The sequence below is a fragment of the Oncorhynchus mykiss genome, chromosome 30 (assembly GCF_013265735.2).
Source record: "Oncorhynchus mykiss isolate Arlee chromosome 30, USDA_OmykA_1.1, whole genome shotgun sequence".
NCBI lineage: Eukaryota > Metazoa > Chordata > Actinopteri > Salmoniformes > Salmonidae > Oncorhynchus > Oncorhynchus mykiss.
Window position 1 is genome coordinate 31687123 of NC_050570.1, and position 19277 is coordinate 31706399.

At 44.0% G+C, this 19277-nt stretch overlaps 1 protein-coding gene across 5 annotated transcripts in view; it reads left to right on the forward strand.

The window, feature by feature from the left end:
* LOC110521715 (AP2-interacting clathrin-endocytosis protein) overlaps window positions 1-19277 on the forward strand; it is a 44878-nt gene that overhangs the window by 1068 nt on the left and 24533 nt on the right. For all 5 annotated transcript variants that reach the window (XM_021599512.2, XM_036969478.1, XM_021599511.2 and 2 more), the window contains exons 3-7: window positions 1080-1274; window positions 6825-6940; window positions 7707-7827; window positions 11561-11650; window positions 17780-17860. In XM_021599512.2, the coding sequence (XP_021455187.2) occupies window positions 1080-1274; window positions 6825-6940; window positions 7707-7827; window positions 11561-11650; window positions 17780-17860 (603 nt within the window). The remainder of the gene's footprint in view (window positions 1-1079; window positions 1275-6824; window positions 6941-7706; window positions 7828-11560; window positions 11651-17779; window positions 17861-19277) is intronic.

Genomic DNA, 19277 nt, shown 5'->3' on the forward strand with positions numbered 1-19277 from the left:
CTTATTAGTAAAATATTCCCACACTCATTATCCTATTAAGCAAAAAACGAAATTGCAGCCTACAGGGCATTGCACGGTAACAAAGTGACACTAAGACTGACATACATTTGAATGTAAAAAAAATCAAAACAAAAAACAATGATTGCAAAGTTAACTCTATGCACAATGATTACTTTTAACAATTTCCACTGAAGATTTTACAAAACACATTCACCTGACCAATAGTGCAGATTCAAAGTTTGGTAGCAGAATGACAACACAAACTGCCATTCTGTTACCAAACTTTGTATCTGGAGTCTGTGTCACTGTTGCCGTGGAATTGCCCCTTCCCTGTCACTCTCTGCTTATCTGCCTGAGGGCTGTAAAATGAAATGGCTACAGCAGCAGTAACACCACAGCTCATACATGCAACCCAATTACTGTCTGTGTCCCAAACTGCACCCTATTCTCTTTATAGTTGCTACTTTTGACCATGACCCGTAGGGCTCTGGTCGAAAGTAGTGCCCTACAAAAGGAATATGGTGCCATTTGGGGGGGACACATACAACAGCAGCAATAGCATGCAGTACGACAGCTCATACATGCTACCCAGCCACGGCCTTCCCTGGGGGCAATAAAATAGCCCAGTTCCAGTAGGCACAGAGGCAGTAGCTACAGTAGTACCACAGTTCTTATGGTCCATTTGGCTTGAGGCTGGCTGATTTCTGGGTCACCCACTTCAGACACAGCAATGGAAGTTAATTATGGTGGTTAGTGGTACAGGGGCAGAAGGAAGGACCAAGGACTCTGTGCTGCTGACTTACCCAGATCAAGTCCAGTCAGCTTGATTATATATAGTTAAGCAGGGTTGTAGGGTTTCTACGGTTGCCTTTGACCTCCCTACACTACTAACCATGCTATCCCCTTGATGACCCACCTCCCAAATGTACTGCTCTGCCTCCTAAAATGTAAATGTCTTCAGTTAAGAAATTAATTGTATCATTGTCCCTTTCCTATCCTTGCTCCACTGAAATTATTTTGTGTTGCAATGTGTTTATGTCCTGCCAGATGTGAACCACTCCTGTGTTGTGATTTCCCAGGCTGCTGCAGGAGGAGTTAGAGGCAGATGTCAGCCTGTGTACGGTGGGCTCCTGCGCCAGCTCCACCCCTCTCCTGGTTCACAGGGCTGTTCTCCTGGCCAGGGCCCCACAAATACTGAGGAGGGGTTCTCATCCAGACCCGAAGACCATCCAGCTAAACAACTATGACAGCACGGAGCTGAAGCAGTATATCAGGTACACTCCGAGTCAGAGTATATGTTATTGTTTTTACAGTTTCAGTACACTCACCAATCCATAGACATATAATTACTAATGCTAGTTCTATGGTCCAATCATCCTTATGTAGGCCCTCTATTCTTACTCAAATAGACATCACAGATGCATAAAATATATTTGAATCTAAATCATTTAAGAGAGTGTTTCTTTGTAGATAATCTAACTCTGTCAATTAACATGATTGTTAGGTGGTGCTTAGCGTGTAGTTTCTGTACTGTTGAATTTCAGCCAGAGGGCGCCATACTCCCTTTTTTTTTCTTCTCCAGACCAAGATGCTGTAAATCAGCCATACTCGATGCAGACCCAGAACATGTTCAATACGGACCGCTGGTCCTGACTTTTTTTAAATAGTCAGAACTCAGTCTTTGAACTTACTGCTGTTTAGAGCTGTAACCGTAGAATGCACAAGGTGCAATTTCAAAAGTTGGTAGTGCATGGGGAGTTTTCCTCTTGTTATGTCATTCACTGACAGGCCTTAGAGAGCTATTTATAACCTGTCAGAAATGTCCAGTTGATCAACTAGATAGCTGGTTAGTCTAATTTACCTATCTAAATCTTGTAGTTATCATGGCCAGATTAAGTGTTCAGGGGCCTCAACCCCCAGGAGGCCCCCTTTGTTTTTGTCAGGTATTGTAATTATTTTTACCTTTATTTAACTAGGCAAGTCAGTTAAGAACAAATTCTTATTTTCAATGACGGCCTAGGAACAGTGGGTTAACTGTCTTTTTCAGGTGCAGAATGACAGATTTTTACCTTGTCAGCTCAGGGATTCGTTCTGGCAACCTTTCGGTTACAAGTTCAACGCTTGTATCTGCCGCCCTAGTGTGTAGAATTGCAGAAAATTAAGTTAAAATGGCAACATTTTCTCTCTGCCAACAAGAGGGGGTGTGAACAGTTTGGTGTCACATGGGTTGTGAAGTGAAGGTTTGTTACTACGCTGATAAATGCAATATCCATCTGGAACTTTGCCACATAGGAAATGTGTGACCGGACCTTCTCAAATAGTAGTAGAGTACTCCTGCTGTAAGTATTTTGTCAAGCAGATTATTAATAGAACGGTGTAATCTGATTACAAAGGCGTTGTGAGATTATCTGATCATGTTAGTACTAATAGCATCCATCTGTAATATCAACATCAGGGTATGGATCCAGTGATACTCTCCATTAGGCATACTGTAGACTAGAGTCAGATCTGGCCCCAGCAGCAGCAGTATGGTCTACTGAGAGAGTACAACCAGCCTTTGATCTAAGTCATTATGCTGCTAGCTCATTAGCAGGGTATTAATCAGGCCTTCAGAGCAGCAGCAGAGCAGACCATGTTGTGCCATGATGATGACTCTGGAATACTGTATATGTGGACACAAATGGCATACAAACAAAGCCTGTTGGTAGATGTACAGTATATGTGTGAGAGCTCCTGGATTGGGACAATTCGCTCTTAATGGACCACATATTTGTTATGTTCATAACCATACCAATGTGTATGCTTGCAAGTCTTCTTTACTGGTAAACATGAGGTTGTAAGTAACAAAAAAATTCCCAGGACATAGACATATCTGATATGGGCAAAAAGCTTAATCCACTACATTTATCATAGATCATCATTCCTGTCTATCATCCTTCATTGAGAACCTCTGAGTGCCAGTCCAACTATCTTCAGCAGCAGATATACACTCAGGGTCCAGTTTATTAGGTACACCACCCCATTCATGAAGATGGATCACTCCTACAGGCAGTGAGTCACGTGGCCGTGGCTTGCTGTATAAAGCAGGCAGACAGGCATCGAGGAATTCAGTTAATGTTTGATTGAGCGTTAGGTCACTCATTTTGCCCATTCTAAGTGACTTTGAGTGCCCTATGATCATCGGTGCCATGTGCGCCGTATCCAGTATCTCATAAATGGCCGCCCTCCTGGGCTTTTCACACACAACCATGTCTAGGGTTTACCGAGAATGGTGCGACAAAGGAAAAAACATCCAGTCAACGGCAGTCCTGTGGGCGAAAACAGCTCGGTGATGAGAGGTCAAAGGAGAATGGCAAGAATCGTGCAAGCTAACAGGCGGGCCACAAACACACACATTACAGCGCAGTACTTATTTATTTAGTACAACAGTGGTGTGCCAAACGGCATCTTGGAACGCACAACTCGTCAGTCCTTGTCACGGCTGGGATATTGCAGCAGACGACCACACCTGGTTCCACTCCTATCAGCTAAAAATAAGAAGCTATTCCGGTGGGCACGCAATCACCAACACTGGACAGTTGAGGAGTAGAAAAAACATTGCCTGGTCTGACAAATCCCGGGTCCTGTTGCGTCATGCTGATGGCAGAGTAAGGATTTGATGAAAGCAGCAAGAGTCCATGGATCTGTCCTGCCTGGTGTCAACGGTACAGGCTGGTGGCGGTGGTGTACTGGTGTGGGGAATGTTTTCCTGGCACACATTAGGTCCAATTGAGCAACAATTGAACGCCACAGCGTAGCTGAACATTGTTGCTGACCAAATCCAATAGATTTTTGGGGGGATGAGATGGAACGTGCTGTTCGTACCGCCTTACAATCTGTAGCAACTGTGTGAAGGCATCGCATCAGCGTGGACAACATCCCTGTGGAAAGTTTCCGCCACCTTGTAGAATGCCTCGAATAATTCAGGCTGTTCTGGAAGCAAAGGGAGGTCCGGCCCTGTACTAGATGGGTGTACCTAATAAATGGACCTCTGTGTGTATATATTCGAACAGAACCGGTGTTTTGGTCTCATCAGACGCAGAAGAATCAGTTCAACTGCAGTGAGGTGAACAAACAGGCACTGGGCTGGGCTGCAGTGTGCTAGCTAACAGGCACTGGGCTGGGGTGCAGTGTGCTAGCTAACAGGCACTGGGCTGGGGTGCAGTGTGCTAGCTAACAGGCACTGGGCTGGGGTGCAGTGTGCTAGCTAACAGGCACTGGGCTGGGCTGCATTGTGCTAGTTAAGGCTGGGGTGCAGTGTGCTAGCTAACAGGCGCTGGGCTGGGGTGCAGTGTGCTAGCTAACAGGCACTGGGCTGGGGTGCAGTGTGCTAGCTAACAGGCACTGGGCTGGGGTGCAGTGTGCTAGCTAACAGGCACTGGGCTGGGGTGCAGTGTGCTAGCTAACAGGCACTGGGCTGGGGTGCAGTGTGCTAGCTAACAGGCACTGGGCTGGGCTGCAGTGTGCTAGCTAACAGTCACTGGGCTGGGGTGCAGTGTGCTAGCTAACAGGCACTGGGCTGGGCTGCATTGTGCTAGTTAAGGCTGGGGTGCAGTGTGCTAGCTAACAGGCACTCATCAGACGCAGAAGAATCAGTTCAACTGCAGTGAGGTGAACAAACAGGCACTGGGCTGGGCTGCAGTGTGCTAGCTAACAGGCACTGGGCTGGGCTACATTGTGCTAGTTAAGGCTGGGGTGCAGTGTGCTAGCTAACAGGCGCTGGGGTGCAATGTGCTAGCTAACAATCACTGGGCTGGGTTGCAGTGTGCTAGCGAACAGGCACTGGGCTGGGGTGCAGTGTGCTAGCTAACAGGCACTGGGCTGGGTTGCAGTGTGCTAGCTAACTGGGCTGGTGTGCAGTGTGTTAGTTTACAGGCATTGGGCTGGGGTGCAGTGTGCTAGCTAACAGGCACTGGGCTGGGGTGCAGTGTGCTAGCTAACAGGCACTGGGCTGGGGTGCAGTGTGCTAGCTAACTGGGCTGGGGTGCAGTGTGCTAGATAACAGGCACTGGGCTATGGTGCAGTGTGTTAGTTTACAGGCATTGGGCTGGGTTGCAGTGTGCTAGCTAACAGGCACTGGGCTGGGTTGCAGTGTGCTAGCTAACTGGGCTGGTGTGCAGTGTGCTAGATAACAGGCACTGGGCTGGGGTGCAGTGTGCTAGCTAACTGGGCTGGGGTGCAGTGTGCTAGATAACAGGCACTGGGCTATGGTGCAGTGTGTTAGTTTACAGGCATTGGGCTGGGGCGCAGTGTGCTAGCTAACAGGCACTGGGCTGGGTTGCAGTGTGCTAGCTAACTGGGCTGGTGTGCAGTGTGCTAGATAACAGGCACTGGGCTGGGGTGCAGTGTGTTAGTTTACAGGGATTGGGCTGGGGTGCATCAAATCAAATAAAATGTATTTATATAGCCCTTCGTACATCAGCTGATATCTCAAAGTGCTGTACAGAAACCCAGCCTAAAACCCCAAACAGCAAGCAATGCAGGTGTAGAAGCACGGTGGCCAGGAAAAACTCCCTAGAAAGGCCAAAACCTAGGAAGAAACCTAGAGGAACCAGGCTATGTGGGGTGGCCAGTCCTCTTCTGGCTGTGCCAGGTGGAGATTATAGTAGAACATGGCCAAGATGTTCAAATGTTCATAAATGACCAGCATGGTCAAATAATAATAATCACAGGCAGAACAGTTGAAACTGGAGCAGCAGGGGCATGGTCCTAGGGCTCAGGTCCTCCGAGAGAGCATACTTAAATTCACACAGGACACCGGATAGGACAGGAGAAGTACTCCAGATATATAACAAACTGACCCTAGCCCCCCGATACATAAACTACTGCAGCATAAATACTGGAGGCTGAGACAGGAGGGGTCAGGAGACACTGTGGCCCCATCCGAGGACACCCCCGGTGCAGTGTGTTAGTTTACAGACATTGAGCTGGGGTGCAGTTTGCTAGCTAACAGGCACTGGGCTGGGGTGCAGTGTGCTAGCTAACAGGCGCTGGGCTGGGGTGCAGTGTGCTAGCTAACAGGCACTGGGCTGGGGTGCAGTGTGCTAGCTAACAGGCACTGGGCTGGGGTGCAGTGTGCTAGCTAACAGGCACTGGGCTGGGGTGCAGTGTGCTAGCTAACAGGCACTGGGCTGGGGTGCAGTGTGCTAGCTAACAGGCACTGGGCTGGGGTACAGTGTGCTAGCTAACAGGCACTGGGCTGGGCTGCAGTGTGCTAGCTAACAGGCACTGGGCTGGGGTGCAGTGTGCTAGCTAACAGGCACTGGGCTGGGGTGCAGTGTGCTAGCTAACAGGCACTGGGCTGGGGTGCAGTGTGCTAGCTAACAGGCACTGGGCTGGGGTGCAGTGTGCTAGCTAACAGGCACTGGGCTGGGGTGCAGTGTGCTAGCTAACAGGCACTGGGCTGGGCTGCAGTGTGCTAGCTAACAGGCACTGGGCTGGGGTGCAGTGTGCTAGCTAACAGGCACTGGGCTGGGGTGCAGTGTGCTAGCTAACAGGCACTGGGACTCTGGCAGCAGTCAGAATCACTGCACTGTGCTCCTCTCACGCACCTCTGTGTTCTGGAACATTACACCCTGTGCGTCAGTGTCTCCTTGTCGCTCAGAGCAATGATGACTGACTGTAGTATTCCCCATAGAATGTATACAAAGGCTCTAACCTAGGCATTTGTTACCATTCTAATCCTAGGTGTTTTAGAGGGGTTGGGATAAAGCTGAACACACATTTCCTCTTGTACATTGGACAATATAATCTTCTTCCTTTTTTTCTGTTTCCCCTAATCTTAGGCGAATGTACACAGCAGACCAACGCATGGGCTTGGCTGGAGAAGGAATCCCTGAGGACTCAGAGTCGCCTACTATTGTCCTCAATGGTCCCGATGTCGATCTCCACACTGACTCAGGTAAACAGATCAACAGTATGTGCATCCAAAATGGCTTCCTATTCCCTATTTAGTGCACTACTTTGACCAAAGCCCTATGGGTCCCTCGGTCCATGAGACTCAAAATGATCTGACTTAAAGGGACATGTAAAAAAATAAAAATAATAATAAAATCTCCTTCATATTCATCATCTCCAGAACCACCCCAACATCAACATACAGTATGTGAAAATGGCTCGTTTCTATGTTTTGTGGGGGGGGAAATAGAGGAAGTTAAGTGTTTCCAATGACATCATCAGTGTGCATTATGTGAGTTTTAACCAAATATGAGTAGGGATTGCCTACTAATTGTCTACTAATTGGTTAATGATATCATTGGAAACAGTTATCTTCCTTTACAACAACACATAGAAAAGTGCAATTTTCACACATGTTGATGTTGTGGTGGTGCTGGAGATGATGAATATGAAGTTGAAAAAGGGTGAAATTTCCCTTTAACCCTTAATTGCATTTAGTAGCTTGTTGTTGCTACTGGCAATAACAGCCCAGGGCAGATAAGGCAACACAGCTTTATTGACCTTTTTAGGTAAACACTAACACTACTCGTTCTGCATGTTTATTCAGTTTAGCTTTGTTCTCTGTCACTCACACACAAACACTCTTTGTGTTTGGTCCAACGGATGGAGTGCACAGCCCTTCTAGTCAGATCTGCCCAGGTCAAAGGACCAGGTTTTTTGCACATACATTCTATTGTCTTATTATTGCCCTCCATTCCTATCCCTTTCAGATAATGCTGTGGTTGTGGAGCCAGCCTCTGGTCTTGGAGCAGACCTGTTGGATCTCTACCAGAGAGGAGAAGGATCTGACATCAGCATCCAAGTAGGGGAGCAGGTCTTCTCCTGTCACAGGTAATCAATCGGCCGATACAATGTATGAAGTCCTTTTTGCATCAGCAGTGGTCACAAAGGGATTTAGTGTAACTTGGCCTAGACACCACAGACCAAACAGAAGCAGAGTGGCCAGGAAAAAACTCCCTAGAAGGAAGAAACCTAGTAGCACAATACGGTCTAAAGGTCAATCAATATTTGTGTAGGAGAATGACTATGATTGTTTTGTTTTTATCTCCAACACAAAACCCCGCCTGGGACTTATCAAACCTCTGTACATCTCAATTCCTCTTCTATCTATGCATAATTTGATGCAACTCAGTAGGTTGTAGGTGGCGTTAGTAGGTGTATTATTTTCACAAAGCAGTTATAGTTCATAACACCAGGCCTACATATAGTAAAGGCTTAACTCCATGACAATAGAGACAGAATACAATATGGAATTTTATTCTATAGTTTTGGGTAGGCCTTGCCCCCCCCCAGCGAGTGGGAGACATAAGGTTTGAGTTGACATATAAATACTCCGCTAGATTCATGCTCATATGTTAAAGGAAAGGAGTGATTATTGCACGAGTAACCCCATAGATTAATCATCGAGCGTGGTGGAATTGCCTTAGTGTGCCATGCTCATAGGCTGAAGTTAATTGATGAATGACGTTCCGTACGCTTGCTTATAGTAAAGGAGGTTTAAAGATGTGACGCTATGCTGATGAGGTAACATAAACACTAACACGGATACCTGCTATCCTGCTATGCTAATGAGGTAACATTATAAACGTGCATTATTTCCCTGTAACGCACAGTATATTTGCACAGTAGAATTCAATAGCTATAGTTCATTTTTACAAGTTTTGTTGGAGCTGCTTTTTAAAGTAAAAGTCCAATTGAAAACAGTAGTGGGATTGTTGAGTTCGATTTTCATAGTTAGCTAAGCTACTAAGTCTGTTTATTTGGTTACCATAACAACTACTGTAGCTATCTAGTAAACTTGCTAGCTACTTCAGTGGATGTTGAACACATTTCTACCTGCAAATGAACACATTTCTAGCGGCAAATGTGTTCAATTATAGCCATGGTATAAAAGGGATAATCAACTCAGGGCTCTATGCGTTCTCTGTAAAATAATGCAACTCCGTGAATGGTCAGTTCCACACGTGAATTATTTTCCATAAAATAACAGCCCCTCATTTATTACCCCTTACTCACTAGATAAATGAAGGGATGATCCATTCAGACCAGCCTTACTGATTGAACTTTCGTTACTACATTAACATTCTCTGGCATTTGATTGACTTCCCTGATGCTCAAACTTGATCGGTTGTTGGGCAGTTCCTCATGTAATAGTGATACACATGCAAGGCTGTTTGGAAGTGGATTGAGTACAGATACTGCTAATGATATGCTGATACATACTGATGCACTTCTTGTACATGAAGAGTTGGATAATAGCTACTGATCTTGTGTGTTTTTTTTCATGTATTTGTGTGTCACATGAAATCATGTTATAACAGTGCTATGCATTTGCATACAGGCGTCACTTTGAAGGGATATTTGCATAGATTGGTTACCATTTTGGCATGCAATCTGAACAGTTGAATTTCAGGCACCAATAAATGGTCACGATTATACATTGACCTTTGAATCAAACATCAACCTGAAAAAGCCCCACAGACTAGCATTTAAACCAATAATGTGCACCAAGCACAACCATCTGTCTCTGTGTCCAAAAATGTTGCTTGATTTATCTTCATGTTTCTGTTATCATTCATTGATAAAAAGTAAGCTGTACAACACAATCACAGTCCTCAAGGCCAGAGGGTTTCACCAAGCCGTTACGCTGTGGTGAGGTCATTCAGTGGTGCAGAGGTAGTGCTAGTAGTAAACATGGAGACAGGTTTCTCCCTCCCTGCCTGTGCTCAGGGGATCTACCCAGACAGACAGACAGACCGTGTAATGCAGCTCCTCTTCAGATGAAAGCGGGAAAACCTTTTTTGGTGTTTTTCTAGCGTTCCATGCCGTGTGAGCCTTGACTGCAGTGCAACACTGCTGAATCTGATTAGTATGGTAGCCCAGTGGTGCCTGCCTGCCTTCTGCAGTTCTCTCTCGCTCCCTTCTTCTCTCGATGCCACTCCACTGGGTCTGAGCTGTGATCTACCAATCACTTTCATCCATCCCTCCACCCCCACCTCCCCCGGCTGGGGGAAGAGAAGCGATATCAAGACTGACTGACACAGACACACACACCTACCTCTGCTGAGGGAAGAGAAGATTTATTCCCCTCCTCATGGAGACTGACTGACATTCACAATCTAGAGCCTTTCATTTACAGCAGCAAGACTTCTACAGCTCATTGTAAGAAGTCACTCTTTTGTTCCACATACAGGAGGACTTGTCATGTTCTATACGTTAGGCTGATGGTGCTACTAAAGTTTGGAGTACAACGCTGTTTGGAGTACAACGCTGTACCATCATGACTACCTTTTGTTAAACGACTTTAGTGTCTCCCAATAACACAAGTGTGGCCAATATTCTTAATATACACTGCATGGTCAAAAGTATGTGTCAAAAGTATGTGGACACTTGCTCATCGAACATCTCATTCCAAAATCATGGGCATTAATATAGAGTTGGTCACCCCTTTGCTGCTATAACAGCCTCCACTCTTCTGGGAAGGCTTTCCACTTTCCCTTTTGCTCCTTGACGTTTCCACTTCACAATAACAGCACTTAGAGGTGACCAGGGCAGCTCGAGCAGGGCAGATATTTGACAAACTGACTTGTTGAAAAGTTGGCGTCTTATGATGGTGCCACATTGAAAGTCACTGAGCTCTTCAGTAAGGCCATTTTACTGCCAATGTTTGTCTATGGAGATTGTATGTCTGTGTGCTCGATATTATACACCTGTCCGCAACGGGTGTGGCTGAAATAGTCGAATCCACTCATTTGAAGGGCTGTCCACAAACTTTTGTATATTTAGTGTATGCAATTTAGCAGACACTTTTATCCAAAGCAATTTAGTCATGTGTGCATACATTTTTGTATGGGTGGCCCCAGGGAGATGGCAGCCACTGTTTTAAGGAATAGTGACAGTAATCACTTAGAATTTATGGAAATGTGTTGCAATAGCTTCGAGACATTCACGATTCTTTCAGCAGCCTTTTTTGCTGTCAATTCTCTCCAGTCACGTGGTCTATTTCTGCTTCTATAATAAGATCTGCTACAGAAGAGGACACCCCTCCTGAAGTATGGTTAAATGATCACTCTGAGAATTATAGCACACTCCAAGTATATGGAATCACAGAATGGCAAAGGGGGGGTTAAATAAAGACTATACTATTTACAGTATGTGGGTGTGTGAGAGAAAAGCAGAGGGGTTTGACTGTGGAGGGGGGGGGCCCTTCCTCGTCCATGATAAGCTAGTGAATAATGGTGACTGTAAAACTGTGGATCCACTCTGATGATTTTCCCGAGCTGTCATGATGCTAGAGATGATCTGAAGATCATATTAGATATGCAATGTGCTGCAGGGTCATATGTGCATCTCAGTGGCAGTTGAGCATCATCTTGGTAAAAACATGGGCAGTTCAGAGACTGCAGAATGGTTCTTTGATGTCCAGATCAGTCACTTCTCTGAAGGTCTGTGTGCCAGACATACCGTCAGCATGTGTCCCTTCAGGGCCAGCTACACCACACATACACACACACACGCACAGGCCACACAGCTGAAATTTGACTTGTGTGTGTTTTGTTTTTAGGGCGGTCCTGTGTGCGCGGTCTCAGTATTTCCGAGCTATGCTGTGTGGGAGTTGGATGGAGAGCTCCAGACAATGCATCACTCTACAGGGGTAGGTTCTGGCACACATATGTACATGCATGCATGCATACATACATACATACATACATACATACATACATACATACAGTTGAAGTCAGAAGTTTACATACATACACCTTAGCCAAATACATTTAAACTCAGTTTTCCACAATTTCTGACATTTAATCCTTGTAAAAAGTCCCCCGTTTTAGGTCAGTTAGGATCACCACTTTATTTTAAGAATGTGAAACGTGAGAATAATAGTAGAGAGTGATTTATTTCAGCTTTTATTTCTTTCATCACATTACCAGCGGGTCAGAAGTTTACATGCACTCAATTAGTATTTGGTTGTATTGCCTTTAAATTGTATAACTTGGGTCAAACGTTTCGGGTAGCCTTTCACAAGCTTCCCACAATAAGTTGGGTGAATTATGGCCCATTCCTCCTGACAGAGCTGGTCTAACTGAGTCAGGTTTGTAGGCCTCCTTGCTTGCACACGCTTTTTCAGTTCTGCCCACAAATTTTCTATGGGTTTGAGGTCAGGGCTTTGTGATGTGCTCTCCAATACCTTGACTTTGATGTCCTTAAGCCATTTTGCCACAACTTTGGAAGTATGCTTGGGGTCATTGTCCATTTGGAAGACCCATTTGCGACCAAGCTTTAGCTTCCTGACTGATGTCCTGAGATATTGCTTCAATATATCCACATAATTTCCCTACCTCATGATGCCATCTATTTTGTGAAGTTTTTTTTATTTTTTATTTTTATTTCACATTTATTTAACCAGGTAGGCTAGTTGAGAACAAGTTCTCATTTACAACTGCGACCTGGCCAAGATAAAGCATAGCAGTGTGAACAGACAACAACACAGAGTTACACATGGAGTAAACAATTAACAGGTCAATAACACAGTAGAAAAAATAAAAAAATTGTCTATATACATTGTGTGCAAAAGGAATGAGGAGGTATGCGAATAATTACAATTTTGCAGATTAACACTGGAGTGATAAAATGATCAGATGGTCATGTGCAAAAGAGCAGAATAGTAAATAAATATAAACAGTATGGGGATGAGGTAGGTAAATTGGGTGGGCTATTTACCGATGGACTATGTACAGCTGCAGCGATCGGTTAGCTGCTCAGATAGCAGATGTTGGTGAGGGAGATAAAAGTCTCCAACTTCAGTGATTTTTGCAATTCATTCCAGTCACAGGCAGCAGAGAACTGGAAGGAAAGGCGGCCAAATCGGGTGTTGGCTTTAGGGATGATCAGTGAGATACACCTGCTGGAGCGCGTGCTACGGGTGGGTGTTACCATCGTGACCAGTGAACTAAGATAAGGCGGAGCTTTACCTAGCATGGACTTGTAGATGACTTGGAGCCAGTGGGTCTGGCGACAAATATGTAGCGAGGGCCAGCCGACTAGAGCATACAGGTCGCAGTGGTGGGTGGTATAAGGTGCTTTAGTAACAAAACGGAAGGCACTGTGATAAACTGCATCCAGTTTGCTGAGCAGAGTATTGGAAGCTATTTTGTAGATGACATCGCCGAAGTCGAGGATCGGTAGGATAGTCAGTTTTACTAGGGTAAGTTTGGCGGCGTGAGTGAAGGATGCTTTGTTGCGGAATAGAAAGCCGACTCTAGATTTGATTTTAGATTTGAGATGTTTGATATGAGTCTGGAAGGAGAGTTTACAGTCTAGCCAGACACCTAGGTACTTATAGATGTCCACATATTCTAGGTCGGAACCATCCAGGGTGGTGATGCTAGTCGGGCGTGCGGGTGCAGGCAGCGAACGGTTGAAAAGCATGCATTTGGTTTTACTAGTGTTTTAACCTTTCTGATCTCCCCATCCCGGATCCGGGATCGTGAATACAGACTCAAGCTCATTACCATAACGCAACGTTAACTATTCATGAAAATCGCAAATGAAATGAAATAAATATGCTAGCTCTCAAGCTTAGCCTTTTGTTAACAACACTGTCATCTCAGATTTTCAAAATATGCTTCTCAACCATTGCAAAACAAGCATTTGTGTAACAGTATTGATGGCTAACGTAGCATTTAGCATTAGCATTCAGCTGGCAACATTTACACAAAAAAACAGAAAAGCATTCAAATAAAATCATTTACCTTTGAAGAACTTCAGATGTTTTCAATGAGGAGACTCTCAGATAGCAAATGTTCAGTTTTTCCTGAAAGATTATTTGTTTAGGACAAATCGCTCCGTTTTCTGCGTCACGTTTAGTTATGAAAAAACCCCTGTATCCAGGATTGTGTAAATCTATCAGCAAGCTCATTAGCATAACACAACGTTAACTATTTATGAAAATCGCAAATGAAATGAAATAAATATGCCATCTCTCAAGCTTAGCCTTTTGTAAACAACACTGTCATCTCAGATTTTCAAAATATGCTTCTCAACCATAGGAAAACAATAATTTGTGTAAAAGTAGCTAGCTAGCGTTAGCATTTCGCGTTAGCATTTCGCGTTAGCATTAGCGTTAGCATCCAGCACGCAACATTAACAAAAACATAAAAGCCTTCAAATAAAATAATTTACCTTTGAAGAACTTCTGATGTTTTCAATGAGGATACTCTCAGTTAGATAGCAGATGCTCAGTTTTTCCAAAAAGATTCCTTGTGTATTAGAAATAGCTCCTTTTATACATCACATTTGGCTACCAAAAAAAATCTGAAAATTCAGTCCTCAAAACGCGAACTTTTTTCCAAATTAACTCCATAATATCGACTGAAAACATGGCAAACGTTGTTTAGAATCAATCATCAAGGTGTTTTTCACATATCTCTTCATTGATACATCGTTCTTGGACAAATGCTTTCTCCCCTGAATCAAATGGTAAAGTAGAAGCAGCTGGCAATTGCGCACCGAATTCGACGCAGGACACCAGGCGGACACTTGGAAAATGTAGTCTCTTATGGTCAATCTTCCAATGATATGCCTACAAATACGTCACAATGCTGCTAAGACCTTGGGCGAACGACAGAAAGTGTAGGCTCATTCGTTGCGCAATCACAGCCATATAAGGAGAGAATGGAAAACAGAGCTTCAGAAATTCTGCTAATTCCTGGGTGATGCATCATCTTGGTTTCGCCTGTAGAATGAGTTCTGGGGCACTTACAGACAAAATCTTTGCAGATTCTGAAACTTCAGAGTGTTTTCTTTCCAAAACTAAATATGCATAGTCGAGCATCTTTTCGTGACAAAATATCGCGCTTAAAACGGGAACGTTTTTTATCCAAAAATGAAATAGCGCCCCTAGAGCTCTAACAGGTTAAGAGCAGTTGGAGGCCACGGAAGGAATGTTGTATGTCATTGACGCTCGTTTGGAGGTTAGATAGCACAGTGTACAAGGAAAGGCCAGAAGTATACAGAATGGTGTCGTCTGCGTAGAGGTGGATCAAGGAATTGCCCGCAGCAAGAGCTGCCCGAGAATTGAACCCTGTGGCACCCCCATAGAGACTGCCAGAGGACCGGACAACATGCCCTCCGATTTGACACACTGAACTCTGTCTGCAAAGTAGTTGGTGAACCAGGCAAGGCAGTCATTAGAAAAACCGAGGCTACTGAGTCTGCCGATAAGAATATGGTGATTGACAGCGTCGAAAGCCTTGGCCAGGTTGATGAAGACGGCTGCACAGTACTGTCTTTTATCGATGGCGATTATGATATCGTTTAGTACCTTGAGCGTGGCTGAGGTGCACCCGTGACCGGCTCGGAAACCAGATTGCACAGCGGAGAAGGTACGGTGGGATTCGAGATGGTCAGTGATCTGTTTGTTGACTTGGCTTTCGAAGACCTTAGATAGGCAGGGCAGGATGGATATAGGTCTGTAACAGTTTGGGTCCAGGGTGTCTCCCCCTTTGAAGAGGGAGATGACTGCGGCAGCTTTCCAATCCTTGGGGATCTCAGACGATATGAAAGAGAGGTTGAACAGGCTGGTAATAGGGGTTGCGACAATGATGGCGGATAGTTTCAGAAATAGTTTCAGAAATAGGGTCCAGATTGTACAGGTCCAGGTTTTGCAGCTAGCCTCAGTGCAGTGGACAGCTGGGAGGAGGTGCTCTTGTTCTCCATGGACTTTACAGTGTCCCGGAACTTTTTGGAGTTAGAGCTACAGGATGCAAATTTCTGCTTGAAGAAGCTGGCCTTTGCTTTCCTGACTGACTGACTGCGTGTATTGGTTCTTAACTTCCCTGAACAGTTGCATATCGCGGGGACTATTCGATGCTATTGCAGTCCGCCACAGGATGTTTTTGTGCTGGTCATGCACCAGTGCACCAGTCCCTCCGGCAGCAAAGCACCCCCACATGATGCTGCCACCCCCATGCTTCATGGTTGGGATGGTGTTCTTCGGCTTTTTCCTCCAAACATAACGATGGTCATTATGGCCAAACAGTTCTATTCTTGTTTCAACAGACCAGAGACATTTCTCCAAAAAGTACGATCTTTGTCCCCATGTGCAGTTGCAAACCGTAGTCTGTAATTTTGATGGAGCTTTTGGAGCAGTGGCTTCTTCCTTGCTGAGCGGCCTTTCGGGTTATGTCGATATAGGACTCGTTTTACTGTGGATATAGACACTTATGTACCTGTTTCCTCCATCTTCACAAGGTCCTTTGCTGTTGTGCTGGGATTGATTTGCACCTTTCGCACCAAAGAACGTTCATCTCTAGGAGACCGAACGCGTCTCCTTCCTGAGTGGTATAATGGCTGTGTGGTCCAATGGTGTTTAAACTTGCGTACTATTATTTGTACAGATGAACGTGGTACCTTCAGGCGTTTGGAAATTCATCCCACGGATGAACCAGACTTGTGGAGACTGCCTGAAATGTTTGACCCAAGTGAATCAATTTAAAGGCAATACTACCAAATACTAATTGCGTGTATGTAAACTTCTGACCCACTTGGAATGTGATGAAAGAAATAAACTCTCAACTATTATTCTGACATTTCACATTCTTAAAATGAAGTGGTGATCCTAACTGACCTAAGCCAGGGAATTTTTACTAGGATTAAATGTCAGGAATTGTGAAAGCCAAATACATTTATCAGTTTAAGGTGTTTGTAAACTTCCGACTTCAACTGTACATACTGGCCAAGGGATGGTTAGGACTGAAGTCCTTCTTCGTCTATAATGCCTATTCGTCGGTAATGTCTACGACTGCGTCCCAATTTGCAGCTTATTCCCTATGTAGTGCACTACTTTTGCCAGAAGGTGTGCACTATAAAGTGAATAGGCTGCCATTTGGGACGTAACCTATACCTCCACTCTGGTGTATCAATAACAAGGCTCATTGTCTCCCAACAATAATTGAAGTCTGCTGCCTATCCTATACTGTATTAATAATTCATACTGTGGGTGCTGAGAATATATTAGCCTATATCAGGCTGGCTCTTTATGGAGTTTCATGCACACACCAGGGTTAGTCTCAATTTGAATTGAAGGCAGTCACTTCAGGAAATTATTTAAATTTAACATTCAGAAATGTAAAAACGTTTAAAATAAATTGCTTCTGCTTTATTGAGAAGTCATTAAGTGGAATTTACATTTTTTGTATACTATCTGAATTGACTGCAAACAAACCGTTAACTACAGACAGTGTGATTCCACTCACTCAGATAATTTCCAAACCAGGTCATCTACCCTTGTTTTTAAGTCCTCTCTACACTTGCCGTCAGAGCGGTGTGGCAGCAGAGACAAACGAGGCAGCACTCTCCTAAGGGGAGAGTAATGTCACTCGTCTCAGCTTGGCTGATCTGAGAGTAATTGGGGATGACACTCTGTCACCATGCAGGATGGGTGTGCTGAGGCACTGTACTGGAGGACTCTGGGGGAAATACCCCGTAGGCCCGAGTGACAATGTTTTTTAGTGCTGCTCTTCACTTAGAATTGCATTTTATGAAAAACATAATTTGGCTCAATAAATAGATGTTTAGATATTATTTATTGAACCATTATTTTTAGTTCAGTAAGATAAAATCAGTTTTGCAAGAGACACTTGTACAATTTCTTCACGCTTATAGCTTGAATTAAAAGCCTACAGCACCTCAGATCAGACGGCAGATCAGACAGTAGATTTGAAGTGGGATGATGGTTCTACTTTGCCTACAGAGGTAACGACACTGTTGTTGTTTTCAGTCTGGGTCCAGATGAGATGGAGATTCTCCTACAGTTCATGTATGGTGCCATAATAGACCTACCACCCAGAGCCAGTGCCAGGTATGTACCTTAAAAAATGTGAAGTTGTATCCAAACATACTGTCAGGTAGACATATACAGTGCATTCTGGAAGTATTCAGACCCTTTCCCTTTTTCAACTTTTTGTTACGTTTCAGCCTTGTTCTAAAATGTATTAAATACATTTTTTTACTCATCAAACGACTCACTATACCCCATAATGACAAAACTTATTTACATAAGTATTCAGACCCTTTGCAATGAGACTCAAAATTGAGTTTAGGTGCATCCTGTTTCCATTGATCATCCTTGAGATGTTTCTACTTGATTGGAGTCGACCTATGGTAAATTCAATTGATTGGACATGATTTGGAAAGGCACACACCAGTCTATATAAGTTGACAGTGCATGTCAGAGGAAAAACCAAGCCATGAGATCAAAGGAATTGTTTGTAGAGCTCCGAGACAGGATTGTGTCGAGGCGAAGATCTGGGGAAGGGTACCAAAAAATGTCTGCAGCATTGAAGGTCCCCAAGAACAAAATGGTCTCCATCATTCTTAAATGGAAGAAATTTGGAACCACCAAGACTCTTCTTAGAGCTGTCCGCCCGGCCAAACTGAACAATCGGGGGAGAAGGGCCTTGGTCAACAACCCGATGGTCACTCTGAATGGGAGAAACTCCCCAAATACAGGTGTGCCAAGCTTGTAGCATCATACCCAAGAAGACTCGAGGCTGTAATTACTGCCAAAGGTTCTTCTACAAAGTACTGAGTAAAGGGTCTGAATACTTATGTAAATGTGATAGTTTGTCATTATGGAGGTATTGTGTGTAGATTGATGAGCGGGAAAAAACAATTTAATACGTTTTAGGATAAGGCTGCAACGTAACAAAATGTGGAAAAAGACAAGGTGTTGGAATATTTTCTGAATGCACTGTATACTTCTTACACACTTTGTTTGCATTGCATATATCTCTCTGAATTAAATTGAAATGTTTTGAAAATCAGGTTAAAAATAATATGTTTACCATTTTATTAATTCGGTATGAAAATAACATTTCTTTAAAATGAATCTGTAATCGAAGGTTAATCAAAATGATCACCACTGTACATGGTTCTCCCTTTTATTGCAACTTTTACCACTATTTTCAGTACTGATCCATTTAGTGGGGTGATAAAGAATTCAGTTAAATATTTCAAATAATCTTGATTGTTCTCTGTAAAATGTTCAATGTTGATTGCATGAATCTGAAACTTCATTGATTGATTGAAGTATTTGTGCATCTAATTAATTATGTTGTTAGATGTTTAAATTATCATTATTTTTTGGGCAAAACCCCTGGCGTTTCCGTGTCAAGTGTCAATCATAGAGAGAAATAGAGGACTGTAGATAGAAATTACTCGTTTTGGTATAGACATTGCTATTAAGCGTTTCCACCATTTAAAAGTAGTCCAAGTGG